The 24313-nt window shown below is 36.8% G+C and overlaps 1 protein-coding gene and 1 long non-coding RNA gene across 2 annotated transcripts; one reads left to right on the forward strand and one right to left on the reverse strand.

Moving 5' to 3' along the window:
* Nucleotides 1-1948: 1948 nt before the first annotated feature.
* Nucleotides 1949-15222, reverse strand: LOC121728800 (DNA repair protein complementing XP-C cells homolog). Its single transcript, XM_042117096.1, has 12 exons — nt 14758-15222; nt 14352-14473; nt 11432-11693; nt 8771-10330; nt 8358-8638; nt 7517-7758; nt 7187-7321; nt 6910-7000; nt 6135-6303; nt 5236-5390; nt 2630-2853; nt 1949-2371 (listed from the first exon to the last, which is right to left on the reverse strand). Exons 1-11 carry the CDS (start codon nt 15128-15130, stop codon nt 2668-2670), a joined length of 3576 nt encoding a protein of 1191 aa, XP_041973030.1. The 5' UTR covers nt 15131-15222; the 3' UTR covers nt 1949-2371; nt 2630-2667.
* LOC121728802 lies at nt 3758-22895 on the forward strand. Its single transcript, XR_006035867.1, has 3 exons — nt 3758-3813; nt 5130-5131; nt 22884-22895. It is a non-coding gene; the product is annotated as an uncharacterized LOC121728802 (long non-coding RNA).
* The last annotated feature ends 1418 nt before the right edge of the window (nt 22896-24313 follow it).

Genomic DNA, 24313 nt, shown 5'->3' on the forward strand with positions numbered 1-24313 from the left:
TCCTACATGTTAAAATTATTATAATAACATTCTTTTAAATAGAATATAAGATAAGATTATAAGATTTAAATTGTTAAAATATTAATTGAATGTAAAATCCAATTACTGGATATTATTGTAAAAAAAAAAACAAAAGTAATGAGAACATGAATAACAAAAAACAATTAAAACTAGCAGTTGCAAAAATTAAAACAGATGCCTGCATCATCGTTCTAAAATCTAATTATGAAATAAAAACAGCTAACATTATTTTATTATTATTATTATCGTTTATATATCACAGAATTTTATACTGAATAATTATTGTGATATATTATACAATATGACTGGTGAGACATGTTCAATACTCGAGGACGTGATATTTGGCTATTATACTAGATGAAATAAATAATATTAAAAAAAAAAAATATCAATTAATCAGTGAGTAATTGTAGCTTAAAGTTAAATAATACGCTACTATGTATATATGCGTTGGTTAAATACCAACGCATGTACAGCGCGCGTGGGAGGAGTAGCGCACGGCGCGGGGCGCACGCCGCCGCGCCTGCCGCATAGTAATTTACGTTTATGTCCATGATTCATTTATTTTAAGGGAAATTTGTTCAAAAATTAAGTACCTTATTTTATTACATAATTATAATGATAATCGAGTACCGAGTACTCTCCTCAAGTATTGGACATGTCTCACCAGTCATGCTGTATACAGGGTGCAATTAAACCTAACTACTAAACCAATTTTTTTTTAGAGCTTAGGTATCATTAGGTATAGGTATTATCAACCAAAAAAATAGGGTGTTTTTTTTACAATAAAATATTTTATCCCACTTAAAATCGTTGCAGAACGGTCACTTCGCGGTGGTGGGTAGCGCGGGGGTGACGCGGCAGCCACGCGCCGGCGACGCGTAGTATCCATTTAGTGTTTTATAGGAAAACTTTCTGAAGCTATTTCTCATTTTAGTATTGAGTGACTATAAAAAAATACATGTATTTTTATTTTTAACAAGGATCATTATAACGAAATTTGGCCGGAAGGTTTAATTGCACCCTGTATATATGTCGCAGTCATCTGGTTCAATCTGCCATTCCATTGAATGACTAGCGCATTCATTGAATGACTATGCCGAATGTCGATTGAACGATCGCCACTCAACGTCCAACTAGTTAGCGATTTGTAACATAGCCCTTTGAAGATAGAACATGAAATCAGTCAGGTAATTGAACGTTTTTTATTTTTTTTCCCACTGCGGCGCTAGTAGTCACTAAAACAAATATTATTATGGCGTCAAACAGCTCGCACAGCTGATAGCACTGTGTTGATATTTTGTTAAATTCACTTTAAAGTGCTATAAACCAGTAATATAATAATATATTGACAGCGTGGATTTACGTATGTTATATATTTACCCTGTCAATTAATTATTGTAAGTATTTTCATAGTCCAAATGTTTAAGTGAAAGTAAAAATTGGTATGATATAACCGACACTCTCCTAACGACTTCATTATAATATTATGACTTTTATTCAAAACGTTAAACATCATAGTCAGCGTCTTGACGAGTTGTCCTTTAGTCATTCAATTGAATGGTGTCATTTAATGAATGTGCTAGTCATTCAATCGAATCGCAGATTAAGCCAGATGATATACCTGAGTAAATTTGAGTCTTATTAATAAAAATATTTACCGAACGCAATGCCTAATCCATGTTGCTGTGTTCATCTTATCTGCTGGAAAAACCATATTATGACATAGAGTATCAGCAACATGGATTAGGCTGCGTTTCCACCAGAGATGTGTTGCGAGTATGGAGTGTAGATCGATCTACCCTCCATAGTTGCGAGGAATGTGTTTTTGAGAACCAATAGAATCGCTTCATTGACGTGAGCTTGCCATGACATCGCTCAGCTCGGTGATGCTATTGGATCTTAAAAACACATTCCTCGCAACACATCTCTGGTGGAAACGCAGCCTTAAGCTTGAGCGGGGAGAATTTTTTTAATGCCTTAAAAAGGTTAGGTGATGTTGATGAAAGGTAAACTTATTGCTTGATACAAGCTAGTTAGTTACTTAGTAAAAACAAAACATTTACTACGCTAATGTACAGTAAAATCAATAACAAAACTAAACAAATCTTACAATTTGTAGGTGAGAAACCTGTTCCCCGTGATCTTTAACAACAAACTTATTAAAACAAGACTTTTGTAATCTAGAACAAATGGTATCTCGAAACGGATATGAGTCCATAAAATTAAGTAGGCGTTTTTGTAAGGAAAAATTTTCAGCTAGGTTTTCGTCCTAGGAAATTCGCTCATTTTAAGTTGTTTTTTCAATTCCTAATAAGGCTTGGCCTTCCAGGTACTGATACTTATATATAGGGTGTAACAAAAATAAGTGATAATACTTTAGGGTGTGTACGTGTTCCTTGTAGAGAGTTCACTGTGAAAATAGCAGCGCTGAAAGACCAAAAATTTTTTCCACTTTTGTATGGGGAAACTTGTGACGCTCGGGCCCTTGCCCACACAAAAGTGAAAAAAATAATTCGTCTTTCAGAGCAGCTACTTTCACAATGAACTCTCTACAAGGAAAACGTACACACCCTAAAGTATTATCACTTATTTTTGTTACACACTGTATAACAATAACTGAAACTAAGTGGTTTACCTTTACAACTACTTTTTCTTTACGACTAATTTGGGACCTTTCCCTTTTGTATCCTTTGAGGTACCCGGTTCTTCGAACCCATATTTAGCTTTAAGCCTTTCCTTTATGAGCATCCCTTTTATAAGCCTTTTCCAGTTTCCATACACTCTCGCCTCGAATTTTTCAATTTCTCTCCGCTCTTGATCTTCTTGATCCTGAAAATGATGAGTAATAATATGTAATACAGATAAGATCAGAGAAAATTCTTATATCACGATAGGTTTTAATCTAACCAACGTGCAGGGAATATTTGGAAAAAAATATTCTGAATAAAAAATTTTGAGTTTGAGTTTGTGAGTTTAAAAAATCTGGTAGATACGCAAATAAATCGTGAACGATTGCCAATGCTTTTGTGAATATAATATTATGTTCTCTATTTTCCTTCGGCAATGGATTTTAACAAACACACAAACACACGCATACAATTTTTACAGCTGCAACAGCTGAGTGTGTGTATACCATAAAGTTAATATACCTAGCGGAATAGAGCAACAATCTCGAGTTGTCAAACGAAACAGAAATTGGTTTCATCTGTGTGTAAAAATATGTGTACGTATACACTATATTATATGTGTGTAAAAATATGTGTACGTATACACTATATATAATTGAACATGATTTCTATGAGAATAAATTGTCAACGTGCGGCACGTGCCGACTGGACGTCAAAAAAAGAGTGCTGCTGTCATGTATGACACGTCTCTTTTTACCACGCAGTGTTACTGATAGTGACATCTCTCTTGCTCAGGCCTTTGTTTCTCTATTCCGCTAGGTATATTAATTTTATGGTGTATTACTGTATGGCAAATAAATAACACGGCAACTAATATCTTTTTTAGGCGACTTTCTATTAAGTCACAAAAAAACTAACTTTGCAGTGATTAAATATCTTAGCAACTATTAAACTATACAAGCAACAAAAGGCTAGGATCAAAAAAACTAAAAAACGACTGCTATTATAAGGTATCAAATATATCATGCGGGATCAGTGTAAAACTGGTTAAGGTATTATAAAATCTAATGTGGCGACTAATTTTTCACTGGCAACTATCGGCTTTCATTATAAAAATACACATTTGGCAGCGATTATTAGGTAGCTTTAAAACTGAAAATGGGTATTATAATAATGTATTTGGATATTAGAATATTGTTCGCAGATTCGTAAATTCTTGAAAAAGGCGGCAAATGCGCTCGTGTGTCTTTGCAGTGCGAGGGCTGCGGAGCGGGGGGGTTGAGCGCGTTTCAGCCAATAACAAGCGGCGGACGAATGCAACGGAACGGATACGGACGTGGGGGGACGGGGGCGCGCAGCCTCCCTGAAAGGGGGCTCGGGGGGCGCAGCCCCCCGCCAAAACAAAAACAAACACAATCCAGAAAGTCTAAAAGTAGGTTAGGTTAGGCTAGAACTTAGACCACAACACAGAGGGAGCCGAGCGAGCGTAGCGAGCGTGCTGCGGCAGCAGCCGGCGACCGTTACATAGTAAAAGGGGGGCTCGGGGGGCGCAGCCTCCCGCCAAAACAAAAACAAACACAATCCAGAATGTCTAAAAGTAGGTTAGGTTAGGTTAGAACTTAGACCACAACACAGAGGGAGCCGAGCGAGCGTAGCGAGCGTGCTGCAGCAGCAGCCGGCGACCATTACATAGTAAAAGGAGGGCTCGCCAAAACAAAAACAAACACAATCCAGAATGTCTAAAAGTAGGTTAGGTTAGGTTAGAACTTAGACCACAACACAGAGGGAGCCGAGCGAGCGTAGCGAGCGTGCTGCAGCAGCAGCCGGCGACCATTACATAGTAAAAGGAGGGCTCGCCAAAACAAAAACAAACACAATCCAGAAAGTCCAAAATTATGTTAGGTTAGAACTGTGACTGTGCTGCGGCAGCAGCTGGCGAACGTCACAAAACACGTTGTAGGTTGGGTTAAAGACGTTAAAAAGTAAGTTACTTAAAGCAAGTAGGTTAATTTAATCCTAAGATTCCCAAGGGGTGCAAGTGCACCACCTGGCACCCCCCTGCCGGCGCCCATGATTAATTCAAAACGAATAAAAATTAATCGATTTTGATTGACTTAGATTAGTTTTCCGTTCGATACATAATTTTTTCACTCCCTTTTGTTACACTTAAGATAGTCAAGAAAAAATTAAATAGACCAAGAATAGTTTTTTTGCATGTCACAATTTGGTTAATTTAGATCCCTAAAATTGTAGCCAAAATAAGTTTTTATGAGATCTTGTTTGTATTTATTTCAGACCTTGGTGAAGTTTATAGACAACCATATTTTAGAATTTATGAAAGCCTATTTTAACTTTTTTATCCGCCAATAATTTGTCGCCTTAGAAGAAATTCAGTTGCCACAAAAGAAACAAAAAAACTCATTAAAAAGCCGCCGCTTTCTAGTTAAAATGCTACCTCAAATTATGTAATCGCCAAAGTAGTTTATTTACTATCCGTTTTTTTAAGACCCGGAATGGTAACAAATTGTCGCCGCGTTAAATACATGCCTTACTGTATATGTCTCTGCATTTTATACATACATACCTTGGCCCAAGCTTCAGTGATGATTTCTTCGAACTCCTTGCAAACGACGAAACCGTCATACACCGGGTGGCTCCAACCGCCATTAAAGTCGAACCCTGTCATGGCAGGCGCGCAGTCGATGTTCAACTTCTTAGCTACTCGATTTAAGCCAGGCACTGGAATGAAATAAATTGACATGATCCTGTATTACAGAATATTGTAAAGATAGCTTGCAGTTAGATGCATCAAATAAATAATTTTAGTAGTATAAGTACTTCACTTACAATGCCGTTCGATTCGAATTCGAAAACTTACCCCGCAGTTATCAGTTAACGCTAAGTCTCGGGTAAAGGTTTCCGAGTCCGACTCGAACGGAACTTTTCACTATTATGCTTATAACTATTTTAGATTAATGGCAAAAAATTTATAAAAAATTTTTTTTTTCCTACTTTCCCTCTAAACGGTACGGAACGTTTTGTAAGCGTATTCGACTCGCACTTGGCCTATTTTTTATGTAAAGCGACCAAACAAAACTTTGCGGCAAGTTTTTGGTCATTAATTGTGGTCCGAATAACGAGACGGATCACGAAACTTTATTTGGAATGAAATATTTAACACTAGAAGTCACCCGCAGCTCCGTTGCGCCAAAATTCGTTTATCGTGCGGGAACCGTACATTTTTCCGTGATAACAAGTATCATATTATGTCCTTTCCCGGGACTCAAAGTATCTCCATGTCCAGCAAAATCGGTTGAGCGGTATGAGCGTGAAGAGGTAACAGACAGACAGACGGACGCACAGACAGACGGACAGACAAACACACTTTCGTATTTATAATATCAAGTAAGTACAGTATAGTATGGATTTCTATAAAATTATATGGTTGTTTTGCTGATACCGGCATGACAAAAGAGCACTTACATTTAATGTGTACCGTTCCTTTAGGGAGCATGCAGTCCTTGAACAGTTCAACGTTTCCATACGCGTTTCTAGGCACGATGCCGTTCTCAGCTGTCGGCGGCTCATAGTCTTGCACTTGCCACGGTCCAAACACCTCCAGTGGTTTATCAGTTATGAGCTTGTTGGATAACTGAAAATAAGCAACGAATATTGTGTTGGCGGTAGGTAGTAAACTATCCGTTCCGTTATAATTAACTATCTGTTCTATTATTTTATTTCAAGATATTTTTTTTTTAAAGATGGCCCCGTGCCGTGCGAGTTTCTTACATCGGTTCTTCTCGCCGGGCTAGATCCCGAACGTTTCGACGTTCAAAAAGTGTATTCATAATACCTGTTTTGGATAAAAATATATTTTATTTTATTTATCCTATGTCTAAAAGTCTAATTATCTTCATACTAGATTGCATAAAAATCGGTTCAGTCGTTCAAGCACGAAGAGCTAACAGACATACAGACATACTTACGTATTTATGATATTAGTATGGATACTGCGGACGAAGTATCTGAGAAAAATTTTATGAAATCTAAAGATATAATATTCTTCTGCGGTATGATTGCTGTCCAATGCAAGAGATATATAAATATTAAATATGTTGTTACGGATACGGACACACAGTGCCATCTAGTGTATCAAAATAAGTGATCAAGAGTGAAACCTACGACTTGGCTACAACCTAGGACAGTGATAGTGCTTAGTGTTTTGGACCTAGTACTTTGTGTTAGAGAAGGTACTTACCCTATCCCATTTAGGGCGCGCCTTCACAACCTTATAAGGTTTCTCTCCTAGGCGTACTACTTTGGCCTCTTTGAGCCAAGTGTCTCGAGACCTGCATATGTAAAAAAAATAGTAAAATATTTAGGTAAAATAATTAAAATTAAATTTAAATAACCGAATATAAATAAAAAAGGAACAAATAAGAAATTAAAAAGGAAAACACTAGGAAAAATTCCCGAAAAATATATATAAATTCACAATAAAAATAATTAGATTTAAATACAATGGAAAAAAAGACCTGCACACGTATACGCAATTGCGTGCGTACACCGCCTCGCCACGTACGAAGCCGAGCGTCGCAGCGTCTGGGGGGTAAATCGCTTCGAACTTTAGCAAGTGCCGCGCGAGAGCATACAACGGATGGTTCTTGTACCTGAAAATATAGTTATTCTACATTTCTATTATATTCTCATTGTATTCCAATGTCAATTTTTGAAATATAGGTGTAATATCAAGACATATTTTGATGAAAAAAAAAACAGGGACGAAAAGTTGTATGAATATTATAACTTCTGCATACAAAGTGTGAATAATTTTACTAGAAAGGGGGTAAAATTCATTCACTTACTCAGATATAGCTTTTGGCAGAGGTGCTTCCAGCTGCATTCTCTCCAACCGTTCATCTTCCTCCCTGTCTCTGGCAGTTTTGGGTCCCAACCACGGCTTCACAGCGGTATCCCACCACGAAGGTTGTACGCGTTGCTTACGCGTTACAGTGTTCCAATGAGGCACATACCTTTTGGTGAGGTCTTTGATATGGTTGTTGTTATCCCAACCTACTACATACGCTACCGGATGTGTGGCTCGCCGCTGAAATAACCATAACATTATCTTTCAATAGGGAATATTAAGTAAAGGTCGGAGCAGAGGGCCCTACTAGCACATACACTATACAGTCAATAATCCGACCAAAATACGTCACGTTGCACACGTACCAGAAATGTTGCTAAACGTCGAACAAAACTTTTCTTAACTATATTTGCTGTTGCTGCCATCTAGCGTGAAAACTTTGCAGCAATATTATATTGTTATAATTTTTTAGTATTTTTTCCTTTTAAATCTTACAATTATGAGCCTTCAGGCCTTACGCCGATGGAATGTTGGCTTCTTTGTGTCAGGTGCTTTCCATTGAAATACCTATTACCTACCTTTATAATATGTAAATCAGCCTATGGTCGACTATCGTGATCGATATCGCGATTCTTCATGTCACCTTTAAGATCAGGCTGAAATCTGGTGCCTGATTCACACCGACGAAAACTTGCATTTGGATATTTTATATTTACCGCGCGGTTATTTTGTCAACAGAGTAGCAAGTCAACATTGACCGAAGTTTTCGAATTAGAGTTAAACAGAAATTAGTTAATGTGCTGGAGCTTGGAACGCAGCAGTAGTAAACAATAACTTACATAAATATCAGAAACACAATGCACTTTTCCCTCTATAACATCAACTGCTATCCATTCTTCTAGCTCTTCTACAAACACCTCTGCCCATACATCCACCTTATTTATTGGCAATTCATCATCGGTTGAAAGCACTCTTCTATCTTTCTTTTTGGTAGCACTACCTTTTGGCTTGGGTGTTGTCTTTTTTACTTTAAAATCATCGTCACTGCCCGACGGTTTACGTTTAGGCGATTCAACAGGTAGATAATCACTATCATCATCTGACTCTTTTTTAACTTTACCTGTAATAATAATAAAACATTAAAGTTTCTAGTAAAATTCATTATGACATAATGTTGTATAGTATAATCTAATGTATATTACAATTATGTTGTTTTAAGTGACATAGTATAATTTTTTTGGATAATATATACCTTTCACAACTTTTAAACTTGCTTTAGTTTTTTCTTCTTTAATCCTACCCTTTATGATATGTTTTAGGTCTTCTGACACATCACTTTTAGGTTTTTCTTTCGTTTTTGAAAGGTCTTTGTGACTAACTCTTTTTGAATCATCATCATCTTCTTCTACTTTAATTTTCTTTGCTGGAGATTTTACCTTGCTTTTTTTTAAATCATCGTTTTGAAAATATTTGCTCGTATTATTTTTATCTTGCTGTGCACTTCTTGTGCGTGGTTTTGTTTCTACTTTATCTGATATCGGTTCAGTAGTACGAGAGCGTTTTCTGTTTTTAACAATATTTTCTTCATCCTTTTCAAAAAATTCACTCGAGACAGTTTTATTCTCAACACTACTTATAACAATTTTTGGTTTAGAGTTTTCCGAGCGTTTTTCTAATTTTGCTGTTGATTTGGCAAGCACATTTGATGTTCTTTTACCTTTTGCCTTTGGTTGAGATTCAACAGCACATGTTTCTGACTCATTCTTTTCGTCACTCCGCACATCTTTTTTTAAGGACAATGATTTTCTTGTAGTTGTAACATTTCTTTTATTAGTGGTTTTATCTTTACTTTCTATTTTTTGATTACCTTTACGTGTCTTTGTAACTTCAGGATCAGGTGCATTTACTGCAGCTTTGGCTGTCGGTGCTTGTGAACGTGTTTGTCGCCTTGGTTTTTTTGGAGGGGAAGCATCATTATCACTCACTTTATTTTCTTGATCTGCGATGCTTTTAGTATTTTCATTCTTTGCCTTTCGTGTCCTCACTGTCATAGTATCATTGTTACCATCAAGTTGTACAATATTGTCCATCTCACTGTCACTGCTGCATGAATCATAAACTCCATCTAATTGAGGTATTTTTGCTTTGGTAATAGGTTTTTTGTTTAATGATTTCTTGTCTTTCGATTTAACTTGTGGCTGTTTTTTCGTTTGTGTTTTACTTGACTCATCTTTTTCTTTTGGTTTATCTGATTCCGATGTTGGTTTTGTGGACAGCGAAAGAAGATCAGAAGCCGGAGGTCGTAGAGGAACTGTTACAAAATTCAGCATCACTCTACACTTTAATCCCAGACTCCGAAGCATGGCGACAAATGCAAAAACTATATACTTTTTTGTTGAGAAAACCTTACTTTTTATTTGCTGCAGCAATAAAGTTTTCAGTGGTGGTGCTTTTGGTTTATATTTATTTTCATTTTTATCCTGTTTCAGTGTTACTTTATCTTTGAACCAAGTTGTGATGTGCTCCACATATTTCATATCCACTTGGTCTCCAGGATAACATTGTTTTGAAGGTAACAATGACAACACAGCGGCCAGTATTTCCTGGTCATTTATAACTTGACTGATATAGTTTCCGTGGCCTAGCCAGCACAGTACATGCACCTTATGTTTAAAAACTTGAGCTTCTTTTGTGTGCCTGTTGGCTTTCCTTTTCAACATCATTTCAACATCAACCTTTTTTCTTTTCCTACATAACTCGTCAGGAATATTAACAATTAACTGTAGCCCTTGTGTTGGTATTCCTTTTGACTCTGAAAACAGATGAACAAAATTTACAGTAATGATAGAAAATAACATGCTAATTACTGCAGTTAAATTTTCATGTTGGTGCTTCAATGTTGTGTTAATGTGATTAATATAATCGGTTCCTTGTGATATACCTAATGTATTATGCACTATAGTCATGTGTGCATGGGCGTACCCAGGTTCTGGGCCAGGGGGGGGGGGGGGGGGGGGGGCAAATTACCCAGGTTCTGGTGCCAGGTGGGGGCAAATTACCCAGGTTCTGGGCCAGGGAGGGGGGGGCAAATTACCCAGATTCTGGGCCAGGGGGGGGCAAATCAGATTTTTCATAAGCTAGGTGTTTAAAAAGAATTTAAAAAATAATAACTTTTAGTTGTAAAAATATTGTATTGCAAACAAAAGGCAAAAATTCGTTTTCTTAATTTTTATAGATAAAAGTACTAGATAATATACTTAGTAGGGACGTCAACATGATCCAGGGGGTCCAGCTGCCCCCCCCCTGCCCCCCCCCCCCCCTCAGTACGCCCATGCATGTGTGCAAGAAAATAATCTGTAAATAAACCTGCATTTCTTGCATACACTAGACCAGGGCTTCCCAAACTTATTTGTACTGTCATGTGACGCCCTTGGGACTTTCTTTACGACGCCCCTCAACCCAGCCCCCAAAAATACTTTTTTAATTTTAGAACCAGCCTATTTTAAAGAGATATTTATGAAAGATATTAAAGCCAGCAAGGCTGGCTAATGTGAAGGCTGCGATTGCTTTTCTGAGCATAGCTTCTGAAACCGGGGATTTAGACTGCCCAGGAATCCCGGGATGTATGATTGACATAATACGCGCGGCGCGGCGCTCACACGATTTGGTTGTGTTGACATGCGACGCCTCTGAGACAGTGTCGCGACGCACAGTCTGGGAAGTCCTGACTCTAGAGTGAAGTAGGTAGTCATAATTAGTTTAAAATTTTAGTCTACAAGGCCCACTTGCCAAACCTTTGATTACTCCTCACTGTTGGTATTTTTTATCAATACAGAAACAGAAGCAACAACATTATATTGAATTCACTTTAACCAAGACACGTAAGCATGTTTGGGAAAAAAGTGTTAGTTACCTTTGACTTCCTCCCAGTCTTCCATTTCAGCATCACTATCATCATTCACATCTTGTGCACTATATCCTGACTTGTCTAGCAGTTCCTCTTCTCCCAAAGCCAGTAAATCTTTTATATTTGATTCTTTAGCACTGTCTGTTTTTATTACATAATTCCGAATAGATTTTTTTGTTTCCTCAATTTTGTTATTGTGCATTTCCAGTTCCAAATAAGTTTTACGAGCAACTTCTTCACTGTTATCTTCCTTGTTATGGGACCATACCTAGAACATATTATTCAGATGCTAATTATATAAAGTAGAATAAAATAATATATCAAATCATAAATTTATTAACCCCATTCATTTATTCTAGACCAGCATTTTGGGCAAATATAAATTATAAAAATATCACCCTTCCTTTGAGCTTTGCTGCAGTTAAATGAACAATTGGTTATTTTGCAGGCTTAGACCCAGTTTCATCAAGCAATCCATACTAATATTATAAATGCGAAAGTATCTCTGTCTGTCTGTCTGTCTCGCTTTCACGCCAAAACTACTGAACCGATTGCAATGAAATTTTGTACACAGTTACTCTAGAGTCTGAGAAAGGACATAGGCTACATTTTGATGTGGGAAAATATCTTAGTTCCATGAAAATATCGATGAAAATTAATTCGCATTGCGCGTGGCCAGCGCTCATCCCGGAGGTCCTGGGTTCGAGTCCAGCAGGCGGAACAAAAAGTTTTTGTTCCTGGGTCTTGGATGTGTATTAAAATAAAATTTAAAAAATCTTAAACATAGGTATTTTATGTATAATATTATAAAAAATCCAGAAATATATCGATGCAATGAACATTTTAGTTCTAATACGATTCAACAGATGGCGTTTTATTTTTTACTTCATTGTAACATAGAACTAATCATACTTATTAGTTATTATATTGTTTTTGTTTATAGTTTTTAATACGTTAGAATATTATGTTTAAAAATATTATCACTTGGTATAATAATAATCAATATATCTTATCTTATAGAACTCCTACTGCATTTCTAATATATGTGACAAGTTGACAACAGAAGGCGCTCTAAAATAAAGGAGTTCGAGTGTACCGTGTTGGCCTACTCGTATATTCCATCCAGAAAATATATCAATGCAATCAACATTTTAATTCTAATATATGAAAACAGATGGCGTTTTATTTTTTACTGCATTATTGTAACAGAACTAATCATACCTACTTTATTATATATTGTTTTTATTCATAACTAGCTGTTGCCCGCGACTTCGTCCGCGTGGACTTTAGTTTATAGCGCGCGGTGTCAACAAAATTTGTGTCAAATTTCTTAGGGCCGCGCTACACCGAAATGGCAGCGCTGAAAGTGCTCGCCTCGCCACTGCTATTCCGGTGTAGCGCGGCCCTTAATTAATCAAAATACCCAAAAACAGCTGTGCAGTGTGCACATAATCTATACTAATATTATAAATGCGAAAGTATCTCTGTCTGTCTGTCAGTCTCGCCTTCACGCCAAACGCCAAAACTACCGAACCGATTGTAATGAACTTTTGTATACATATAGTCTAAAGCCTGAGAGAGGACATAGGCTACTTTTTTACTGGAAAAAAGGGTTGTAAAGGGGTGAAAATGCGTAAATTTGTTCAAATTAAGTTAGTTCCAAAAATTCATAATAGATGGCGCCGTGCGTCTTCTACATCGCGCTGACGCTTGCTCAAAAGTCTTTCTATAAGACGTGGTATCATCTTACATTTTTAAGTTTCGATTGTTATATCTATTCTAGGGTATAAATATAAAGTTTAATATAAAAAAATGAAATACTTATTGTGTGCACACTGGACAGCTGTATTGATTTAAGGGGTACCAGGGTTTTTTTATAAAAGCTTTTGACACCTTTGTTGACATCGCGCGCTATAAACTGAAGTCCACGCGGACGAAGTCGCGGGCAACAGCTAGTGTTAAATAAATAATGGCTTGTTAAATCAGTTAACGACCTGTTAGAGCTATCGAGCGTTCCACCATACGCTAATGTCATGTCAAATCGCCTAACACAGTGTTAAATTTTAATTCCTGCTGGGGAGGTCCGTTAAATATATAACAGGCCAGTATAATAGTCAAAACAACAACTTTTTAAAGACAATATCCAATATCAATAAAATAATCTGTTTTGACTTTTGAGTGTTGCCGCCATGTTTCGCCACATCCTTACATATTATTTATTATTTTTCATGTTATGCATAATTATTTATTTTCATTTTGTCAAAAATTCAGCCCTCGGATTTTCCTTGACATTGCAAATACACTGACTTGTATCAAAATTACCAAGCCGAAATAAGTAAATAAAAGTTTGTATCATGATTTATGTTTTCAGCTTTGACAGATCATAATTAGTAACCTGGTAAATTAAAAAGGACTATTGTAGTGTAACAAATGTATGCGATCAGTGATATTTTAATTTGGTCGCATTATCTACCAGATGACGTATTATACGAATAAGGTGAAAATGACACATTGCAGCCAACATGTCGTATTAAACTTTTACATTGCAATTTCGTCGCCTTATAACAAGAACGAACAAATTGAATGTTATTTACTCGTTGTTCACTTAACGTTGCATTTACTAATCCGCTGTTAAATTTTTACTGTGGGACATAAGTATTTTAACAGTCTGTTTAATTTTCCAAGGTCCGTTAAGTAATGCCTTTTTAGGATTTAACAAACAGAGGTTGGTGAAATTGGATCTTAGTATTGGTTAAAAACCTAAGTTATATCTTGTTGCAATAAGAATGTAACACTTAATGTTTTCTTCCTTAAAATAATTATATTATATCCTTCAAGGTAGAATAATGCGAAAAAGGTCAGATGACAAAATCTGAAGCAGTCAGGTACAAAAGATTTAAAAAAAGTTAAGTAACATCATACTCACATCTTGATATTCTGTAATAATTATATTTTCGGAATCACTAGTAGGTTCAAGTATTTTGGATGTACTAGCAACTACAGGAGCCTTTTTACGTGGAGCTGGGATTGATTCATCATCACTGCTATCTGCAATAATTTATAGAAACTAAGTAAACTAAAGTATGGCAAATAACACATTTACTGTAATATAAATACACACTTATAATAAATACAACATCATAAAAAGGCAATTAATCTTAATTGGAAGCAATAAAATTTGGAAATTTAAAAATCTTGAATACCCTATTTTATTAAAATAGGGTAGGTTTAAAGATCATTAATTTTTTTAATTTCATACTTTGTTATACCTAGTAGGTTAGGTTAGGTAAGTTAAATATAACTTTCCACTTAAATCTTGAATATATACATACCACTTTCAGACAAATTTAATACAGAAGGAAGTAATTTATCGGCCTCTGTTAAATCTTTCACAGAAAAGGGTGTTTCTTCCTCTTGTTCCTCATCTTCCTGTGAATGACTCTGTTTGTTTATTTTACCAAGAAATGATTTTGTAAAGTTTACTTTTCTGGGCTTACTGGCCTTAGACGATTTTTGCTGTCGTTGTCGTGGATGGCTCTTTTTAAAATCATCTTCCGAATGGTTGTTATCTGAGATGTCCTCATCGGAACTAGATGGTGGAGTTATTTCGGCCTCAGAACCGGAATCGCTGAAGTCGCCGCCTTCAGCACTGTCATCTTCATCTTTATACACCGTCTTTATGACTTTCTTCCTTGTAGTTGGCATAACTTATATATTATGACGGCACCAGCATTAATTAACTGAGAATTAAAAGAACAGAATATTGTGTTAATATTTCGCGCCAATCTAGTACCTATTTCTACCACAGATTACTAGTATGATTTCTACAATCCGATTGTCTAATGTATTGCACAACATTTGACAACAATAACAATTTTATAATTTGAATTTGAAATGTCAAACACGGCGTGGCTTTTGACAAAGACAGTTGACACTTGACAGTTTAAGCTTTTATAAGAGTGATATGGGTTTAGGAGTTAGGGCATGACTGCAGTCGATACTTTGTAAAAACTAAAAGTGTTATTTTTCTTTCTAGCCCGAGCCACTGACCTCTATTTGCCCACCCACCCACCTGCTTTTTGTGCAGTATTTGAAGTGGAATCAGCGCCCCCATGCGGAGGAAGAGAACTAAATTTGACGTAACCAAAAACTTCTATTTAAACTGATGTAGACACTAGACATGCCGTACTCTACGAAATGTCATTTAAAAAGCAATCTTAAAACAATACACTCAAAACATTACACACAAGAGCACGCGAAATAAATTACATTACACGCGAGATGCCAATATTATTTTGTAACAAGTTACAAGAGTGACAAGGATGGTCTATGGTGTTCGGTTATAATACCGAACGTAAGGGAACATGCCCATACTACGTGACCCATTTAGGGGGTTTTCAAAATACTACGCTCGGTCACAAGAGGGGGGAGGGGGTCTAGAGTTTTGTTACGTAGTCAAATTCGACTAGAGAAACGTCATACGAATTTTTTTCTCGCCATTTAATGCTTGACACTGGCATTTATTATGGTTATTTATATGCTATAGCCAACAGCCATTAAAAAACAGCCACTTTTGTCACTTATCAGGCATTTTGAAGTTTGGTGAAAGCTGTCAAGCTTGGTGATCATCAACTATATTTGGTGTTCGATTACAATTTGAACTACAGTCGTGACTAAAATAGCTAGTATGTACCATCGAGGAAATTTATGAAATTGAGAAAATCCTAAATCCTAGGTAGTTGACAGAACAACGTCATGTAGTCGGATCATGTAATTTTTTTTTAAATGAAATAAGGGGGCAAACGAGCAAACGTGTCACCTGATGGAAAGCAACTTCCGTCGCCCATGGACACTCGCAGCATCAGAAGAGCTGCAGGTGCGTTGACGGCCTTTTTAGAGGGAATAGGGTAGGGTTACCAGGCCTAAAAATGCAAAATCCTGTCTGACATGTCTAAAAATGCTGATTTTGAAAAAAAAGTCCGGTCACACACCTGTATTAAATAAAAATCATAGTATTAAAGTACGTTTTTCTTTACTTATATTATTTAGACCTCAATTTCCCTCAGGGTGACAACGACAACTTCCTAAAACGACAACTTCCGAAAATGCCAATTTCCGAGAACGTGTATTCTAAACTCGTCAACTTCCGAAAATGGCAAATTCCTGAAATGGCAAATTCCTAAAATGTCAAATTCCTAAATTGACAGATTCCGAAAAAATTAATTCCTGAAATGACAAATTCCGAAAATGATAAATGTTTAATTTATACTAGATTGCGTCTCAAGTGAAAAGTCCCCTAGATGAGGCGCCACAGTCGTGCGACGGAATGTTGCAAACCACTGCTAATTAGACTCCCCAAAAATAGTGGAACGAAGTTCCATATCGCGCGTTCGGCGTAAATCTGAAGGCTAGACAGAACGATATATGACCTTGATTTGACCTCGACACTTTTTTATTAGTACCTGCATGTTAGGGGCAGAGGGCGTTGATAGTAAGTATAAGTCTTTCCCTTTTTGTGATTTTAAGAAATTCACTATTAATTCATGAAAGAAATCAACACTATTTGCATTTTAGGATTATCAAGCTGAGAGATACTGCTTTCTTCTTAGACATACTTTAAATATGCCAGTAAGACCAATTAGAAGTTTAAGAACGCATGCAATAACACCTTTATTATAGAGTTTCCGCCTCCGTGGTCTAGTGGTATATAGAGCGCGGCTCTTGACTCGGAGGTCGTGGGTTCGATTCCCGCGTTGGAAACATGTAAATCCCAAGTTTGGTTAGGACAATGCAGGCTGATCACCTGATTGTCTGACAAGTAAGTCGGATGGGCATGTAAAAATCGGTCCTGCGCCTGATCTCTCGCCGGTCGTGTCGGTCTTCCGTCCCACTGGGTTATGAGAGTAAAGGAATAGAGAACTGCAGAAGAGCACTGTACTGCGCACACACTTGGGCACTATAAAATTACTTCTGCGTAGCTGGCCTGGTTTCAATGAAACGGGCCACCGTCACCGAAACCGTTGTGGGAGCTATTATATTATTATTATAGAGTTCCAATGGGGCAATGAGGAAGTAGCATTTCGAGAATAGTAAAGTGCAGTTTATTCGAGAATGAATTGTTTGTTAGTTTATTTTATATACACATATACATACTAATGACAAAAAACCAGCCAAGTGCGAGTCAGATCCGCGCACGAAAGGTTCCGTACCATTGACTAGGTAATTATAAAATGGGAACCCCCTTATATATTTTTTTATTTTAATTTTATTATTAAAGTAAAAATACTAAACTGAGTTTTTTGTGAATATTTAAAGTTATTACCATTCAAGTCCTATTACCATTATTGATATCGAGCAAAAGAGGGCAAAAAATCGCGCTTGTTGTATGGGAGCGCCTCATAATAATTTTTTTGTATTTGTTGTTATAGATGCCACAGAAATAAATAATTTGTGAAATATTTCAATGTCTTGCAATGCGGTTTTTGAGCTACAGCCTGGTGACAGACAGACGGACAGACGGACAGCACAGTCTTAGTAATAGCGTCCCGTTTTTACCATTTGGGTACGGATTACGGAACCCTAAAAACGAATGAAAAAAAAAACAGTCAGCGGCAAAAGTCCTTTAAAAAAGGATCAAACGCGTTGTCGTTCCAGGAAGATCTCAATTTTGGCGGTTGTCAATTTAGGTAGTTGACGATTTAGGATGTTGTCATTTTCGAATGTTGACATTTTAGAAAGTTGTCGTTTTCGGAAGTTGACATTCTAGAAAGTTGTCGTTTTCGGAAGTTGTTGTTTTCGGAAGTTGTCGTTTTAAGAAGTTGTCGTTGTCACCCTGAGGGCTCAATTTAGACCCATATATTTGGATGCTAGCAACCGTTACATACAAAAAGTTGTTATTTTAAGCTATTTCGCAATAAAATTGTTCACACGTCACATGTTTATAGTTATATTGCGTAAGCAATATGGCTCTCACTGACTCCACTGAAACTTGAAAGTCTGTTTCTCTCTTTAGTCCTATGAGAAGTCCACTGCTTGCGATCCGGGGCTTCCGAGCTCAGTGCGTGCGGCACTCATCGCTTGAGCGGGTGAAACGACATGCAAGAATGAAAAAAATCCGGTCTGACGTAAAATCCGGGCGGAGTCCGGTCTAACACGTAAAAATCCGGTCTAGACCGGCTTTATCCGGTCAGATGGTAACCCTAGAATAGGGTAATAGGGGAGGGTAAGGATGGGAAGGGAAGAGAAGGGAATAGGGGAGGGTAGGGAAGGGAATAGGGTAGGGGATTGGGCCTTCAGTAAACTCAGTCACTCGGCGAAACACAGCGCAAGCGCTGTTTCACGCCGGTTTTCTGTGAGAACGTGGTCTTTCTCCGGTCAAGCCGGCTTATTCGTGCCGAAGCATGGCTCTCCCACGTATAAATTATATAATTAAATTTTGATTGTGATCTGTCGGTTGGGTTTAACTTAAATAACTTAGGTCCGCCATGTGCCTAGAAATTAATTTCTCTGATTGTTCTATTGTAATTTTAGACTATTATTATATATTATATTTTTTTTTAATCTAAGAGACTCGTTACACTGGGGCGCTTGCCCAACGTAAAAAAAAAATTTGCTCATTCAGCGCTGCTATTTTCACAGTAAAATAAGGAACACGTACACAATATCCTAAGGTATCACTTAGTTTTGTTACACCTTAATAATAGCTCCCACACCGGTTTCGGTGACGGTGGCCGGTTTCATTGAAACCAGGCCAGCTACGCAGGAGTAATTTTATAGTGCCCAAGTGTGTGCGCAGTACACAAGAGCACTCTCTATTCCTTTACTCTCATAACCCAGTGGGACGGCAGACCGACACGACCGGCGAGAGATCAGGCGCAGGACCGACTTTTTACATGCCCATCCGACGCATGGATCATCTTACTTGCCAGACAATCAGGTGATCAGCCTGCATTGTGCTAACCAAACTTGGAAATAACATGCTTCCAACGCAGGAATCGAACCCACGACCTCCGAGTCAAGAGCCGCGCTCTGTACCACTAGACCACGGAGGCGTTAAACCTTGTACTTGTTACACCTTGTATAGCATATAATATAATATTATCTTAAATATAGGTGTTAAGTATTTATTTCTTTTTGGCAAACTATTGGGTATGAAAGTATGGTTTGGTGATCGTTTCTTATTCCCATATTTAATTAAGCAGTAATAATTATTATTATAAACATGCAAAGAGTCTTTTGTTATAAATAACTTAATAAGTCAAGTTATTTTAATTTTCTAGCTACTCTTTCTACTTACAAAATGATTAAAAATTATTCTTGTCAATACCACGTAAACAATTGAAGGGGGGTCTTGGCATATACTACGCGTCGTGGTCACCAGGGGGAGGGGGGGGAGTCAAAAAATCTTAAAAAGTAGGCCGTACGTAGTATGGGTATGCTCCCTAACTACCCGAAAGATCGTAAACAAAAACGCCCGCAAGTACTGACTGCAAAAAAAGTCTATTACAAATTAAGAAGCAAAATTTCGTTATTAAATATAATGTTTTTAATAATAATATTAATTAAACTTAAACTACAACTTACAATTAACTGGTACCTGAAAAGGGCGTGCGCGGGTGAGGTCAGTGTGAAGCGGGAGGGTGGTCGAATGCATTGTATCTAAATGTTACCGTTAGAATGCGGAATACGTTAATGTTCAAATTAACTAGGTAATCTGCAGATTTCCTGATACCATCCGGTAAGGTGTGAATTTTAAACCATAAAAGCTATTTTTTGTACTTTACCTAGTTAGTTTGCATTTAAGTAACGAATGGTACATCGTTGAATTGCGGAAGACAGTGAACTAAATACTTTTGTTACGCTCCTTCGCTGGGACTGCACCCCTCTGTTCCTATGTTTGACGATTTGGTCTGTTATATTTTATCAGTGGAGTAACATTAACAACAACAACATTGAAGTTAATATTGAATATTTTATCTTTTGTTTATTTTTTCCTTATTATGGCGCTTCGGCTATATGTATAACCATGGCCAGTGTCAATTAAGTGGCGGAAAAACTATGTTCTTTTCTCTCTTTTTAGCATCGATTTTCTATTTGGTAAAGTCCAAAGTCTAGTCAAAGACAAAGTAAAAGTCAATACAGTCAAGGACTTAAGTCGGTCGATTCAGTAAAATAGTAGACGCTTTACTAAAACTGTCGATGAAGTTTCTAGAAGTTGTATCACTGGCCTACACTGGTGCATGATAATAAATATCCAATGGTTAATATTCTACCAATAAAAACATTAAAAACCCAGAACAATCTTAGGAAATTAATAAAAACACATTAACGTCACTCTTTCACATTCTAGGCTAAGCTCTTCCTTCGTTTGTGTCCTAAATTTTTTTGACTTAAGCATGTTAGCACCTTATGGCAATCACACACGCTACGGTCTACCGGAGAGGTCACCTGCAGGTATGCCTGCGCAGGTGTGACTCGAAAGAATTGATTCTCGATTTTGCGCCGGTCGAATGCGCAGGTCCAAGCAACTGCACAGGTCTATTCCCACACACATTCCGATTTACTTGCGCAGGCATACCTGCTGCACAGGTAGACCTCTCCGGTAGACCGTTGCGTGTATGGCTAACATTAGACTGTTTTTAATTGTTTATTATTGTTTTTTTTTTAGTTGTTTTCATCTGTTATAATTATTTTATCAGTGCAGTAATATTTTGGTTACTTAAATTTTAATAAGAATTTTATTCTTTTGTTAATGTCCTAAAAAATATACTCAATAATCTCTATACCTACTACTAAATAATATGATTTATTCAAACAAGAACCTGTTTTATGCAATTTACCGTATGCATGGTCGGTAGTCTGCAGATTACCTAGATATTCTGCAGATTATCTAGTAATGTAAGAATAGAATCAATTTTTTGCACTTTAACTGACTCACCCAGAAAATCTGCAGAATACCGCGTTAATTTGCACTCTAACTAAAAATCAGCGTTGCGACTATGATCGCAACACATGTTGAGTAGGCATCAATTTGGTAGATACGGTTTTCAAATGTTTTATTTCCTCTTTTAATGTACAATTATTTTTACCAAATAAAGTTCATTCTTTCTTTCTTTCTTTCTTTCTTTCTAACTGGCTTACGTAAATTAACGATAACATAATATACAAACATACATACATACATACATACATAGCCTGTGAGACACATAACTCTTACTTTTAATTTGCTGTAGCCCAGGGCCGTAGCTAGGGGTGGGGCATAGTGGGGCAATGCCCTACCTTAAAATCACAATGCCCTACCTTAAAAATACCAATAATCGGCCAAGTGCGAGTCGGACCCGCGCACGAAGGGTTATACCGCGCACGTACCGTTATAGAGCAGAAATAGTATGGGACCTACCTACCTACCTAACCCTTAATTTTTTTTTTAACTTTTATTATTAGGTATTTATTAAATTACATATATTATTAAGGCCTTTGTGAAAATTTCAAGTGCCTACCTGTTGTCATCATTGATAGTTAAGCAAAAAATGTTAGAAAAATCACGTTTGTTGTATGGGAGCCCTCCTTAAATATTTAATTTATTTTGTTTTTAGTATTTGTTGTTATAGCGGCAACAGAAATACATAATCTGTGAAAATTTCATTTCTCTAGCTATTACCGTTCTTGAGTTACAGCCTGGAAACAGACGGACAGACGGACAGACATCGAAGTCTCAGTAATAGGGTCCCGTTTTTACCCTTTGGGTACGGAACCCTAAAAAGGAAGACCTAAAGGACTTGCATTACAGGTATTAGACAACAGAAATATACTTTATTCTTATATAAACTATACATTATATAGTTAAGATTTTTATTATACCTTTAAAAACTTTTTGTTCCGTTGGCAGGATTTGAACCCGCGACCCCCGGATTAAGCTGCCACACGCCCAACCATCGGGCCACAGAAGTCGTCGATAATAATTCTTTGTTCTGTGTATAGATGGCATTTGGATCACAATTACATGAAGCGATGCGTCCATTTAATTATAATAGTATCTGTGAATACCATAGATTGCAATATCGGCAATCTTTCGTACGGGGAATCCCAGTTAATAAACATTTTACATTACCGAAAGGTTATTTATGATTGTTGGTTGTTTGGTTCAAGTGAAGTAAAGTAAAGAGTGTTTTCTTCAAAAATAAATACAGTTCTTTTTTGTATTGACATAATATTAAATTGAATATTCTTTGATTTCGCGATGGATATACGGGCTTTCTTTGGAAAAAAACGGAAGGTTGAAGAGCAAATTGACGACGAAAAACCTCACTGCTCAAAACAGGTGAAAGCGCAAAATACAATCGCTACTCGTGGATCACTACCTACATCCAGAAGTTTAACCATATTGTTCGCTTGTTCTTCGTAATTGAGGATTTAATAATATGTAGTTCTTAGATATAGTGCTCATGCTTTGTCACAGAATTTTTTTAAGTATCTAAGAATAACTATTGAATGAAATTAATACATCATTGACCTAGAGATAAATCAAAACAACAAATACTAAAAACAAAATAAAATCAATATTTAAGGATTCGTGTTTTTTGGCCTTTTTTGCTGCATAGTGATATTAATGGCAACAGTAGGCACTGGACATTTTTGCGAAATCACTTAATTAATTAATAATACAATTAAAATAACATTTATATTTAAAGGGGGCTCAATTACAAAAAACACAATTTTGGCCTATTTTTATCTATAACGGTACGAAACCCTTCGTGCACGAATCCGACTCGCACTTGACCGATTTTTTTTGCTTCCGCCCTACCTGTAACCGACGCTGCCCTACCTCAAATTTGACTCTAGCTACAGCCCTGCTGTAGCCAGGTTAAAATTATTCCTCTATTGTGAACAACTATGATAGTTACATGTGAAAGGTAATCCCTGAAGATTTATTTGATTTATTTGTATATTTTTTACAAAACCTTATAACACAAGATAGCATTTTGCCCTTTGATTACATTTAGTATCTGAAAATAAAACTAAGTTTGTTTTAAAAATTTATTTGCTAACCGCCCCAGTGAACACTGACTGCAACGGTGTGAATTAGCTCTATTGGAACGGCGGAAAATTTGGTGCCTGTGGCCCGTCTACATCAGTTTAAATAGAAGTCTTTGGGCATAGCCTGTCCATGGCCTGTCCAGTGTATTATTATAGAGGCCAGTGTCAAATAGGCACAAAAAATAGCTGTCATTTCAAAGGGTATCTGTCCAGCGTACTTGTTTAATGGAGCCTGGACACTGACCTCCATTATACAAGTACAATTATTATGTATAATTATCTCGTAAGTCATAACTAATCCAAACAAAGTTCACAACTCAAAGTCCTCTTTGGACTTTTCCATCCACAATAATAATAATTATTCGTTGACTAGGCCATAAGTGTCGTATTTGCTATGCTTTTCTCTTACGTTTCCAAATTCCACGTAACTGAAGCGAGAATCGCTCACAAAAATCATGACAACCTCGGTTTGGGAATTATAACGTGTAGACTAAGGGAGGAGGAATTTCAGAAAGAAATTTTTCCTAGCCGTGATAATTTTCCTTTTAAATTCAGCCTAATATTTCCTAATCTCCTGAATTTTTTCACATTTCCAGAAGCAACATCACATTGTCGGCATCATTAGGATGATATGCATTCATGCCAAATTACAGCTTTTTAGGCCTTATTATAGTCTGTGAGCAAAACCGCGGACAGACAGACGGACGGACAGACCGAACCTATAAGGGTTCCTTGTTGACTACGGAACCCTAAAAATATAAATTCAGCACTGGTCAGGTGCCACTGAATTTGTGTCGTAATAAAATAAATGAATTGAGTAAGTAATAATTATAAAACCTGTAATCTGAGAGT

The sequence above is a fragment of the Aricia agestis genome, chromosome 7 (genome assembly GCF_905147365.1).
Source record: "Aricia agestis chromosome 7, ilAriAges1.1, whole genome shotgun sequence".
NCBI classification, from domain to species: Eukaryota; Metazoa; Arthropoda; class Insecta; order Lepidoptera; family Lycaenidae; genus Aricia; species Aricia agestis.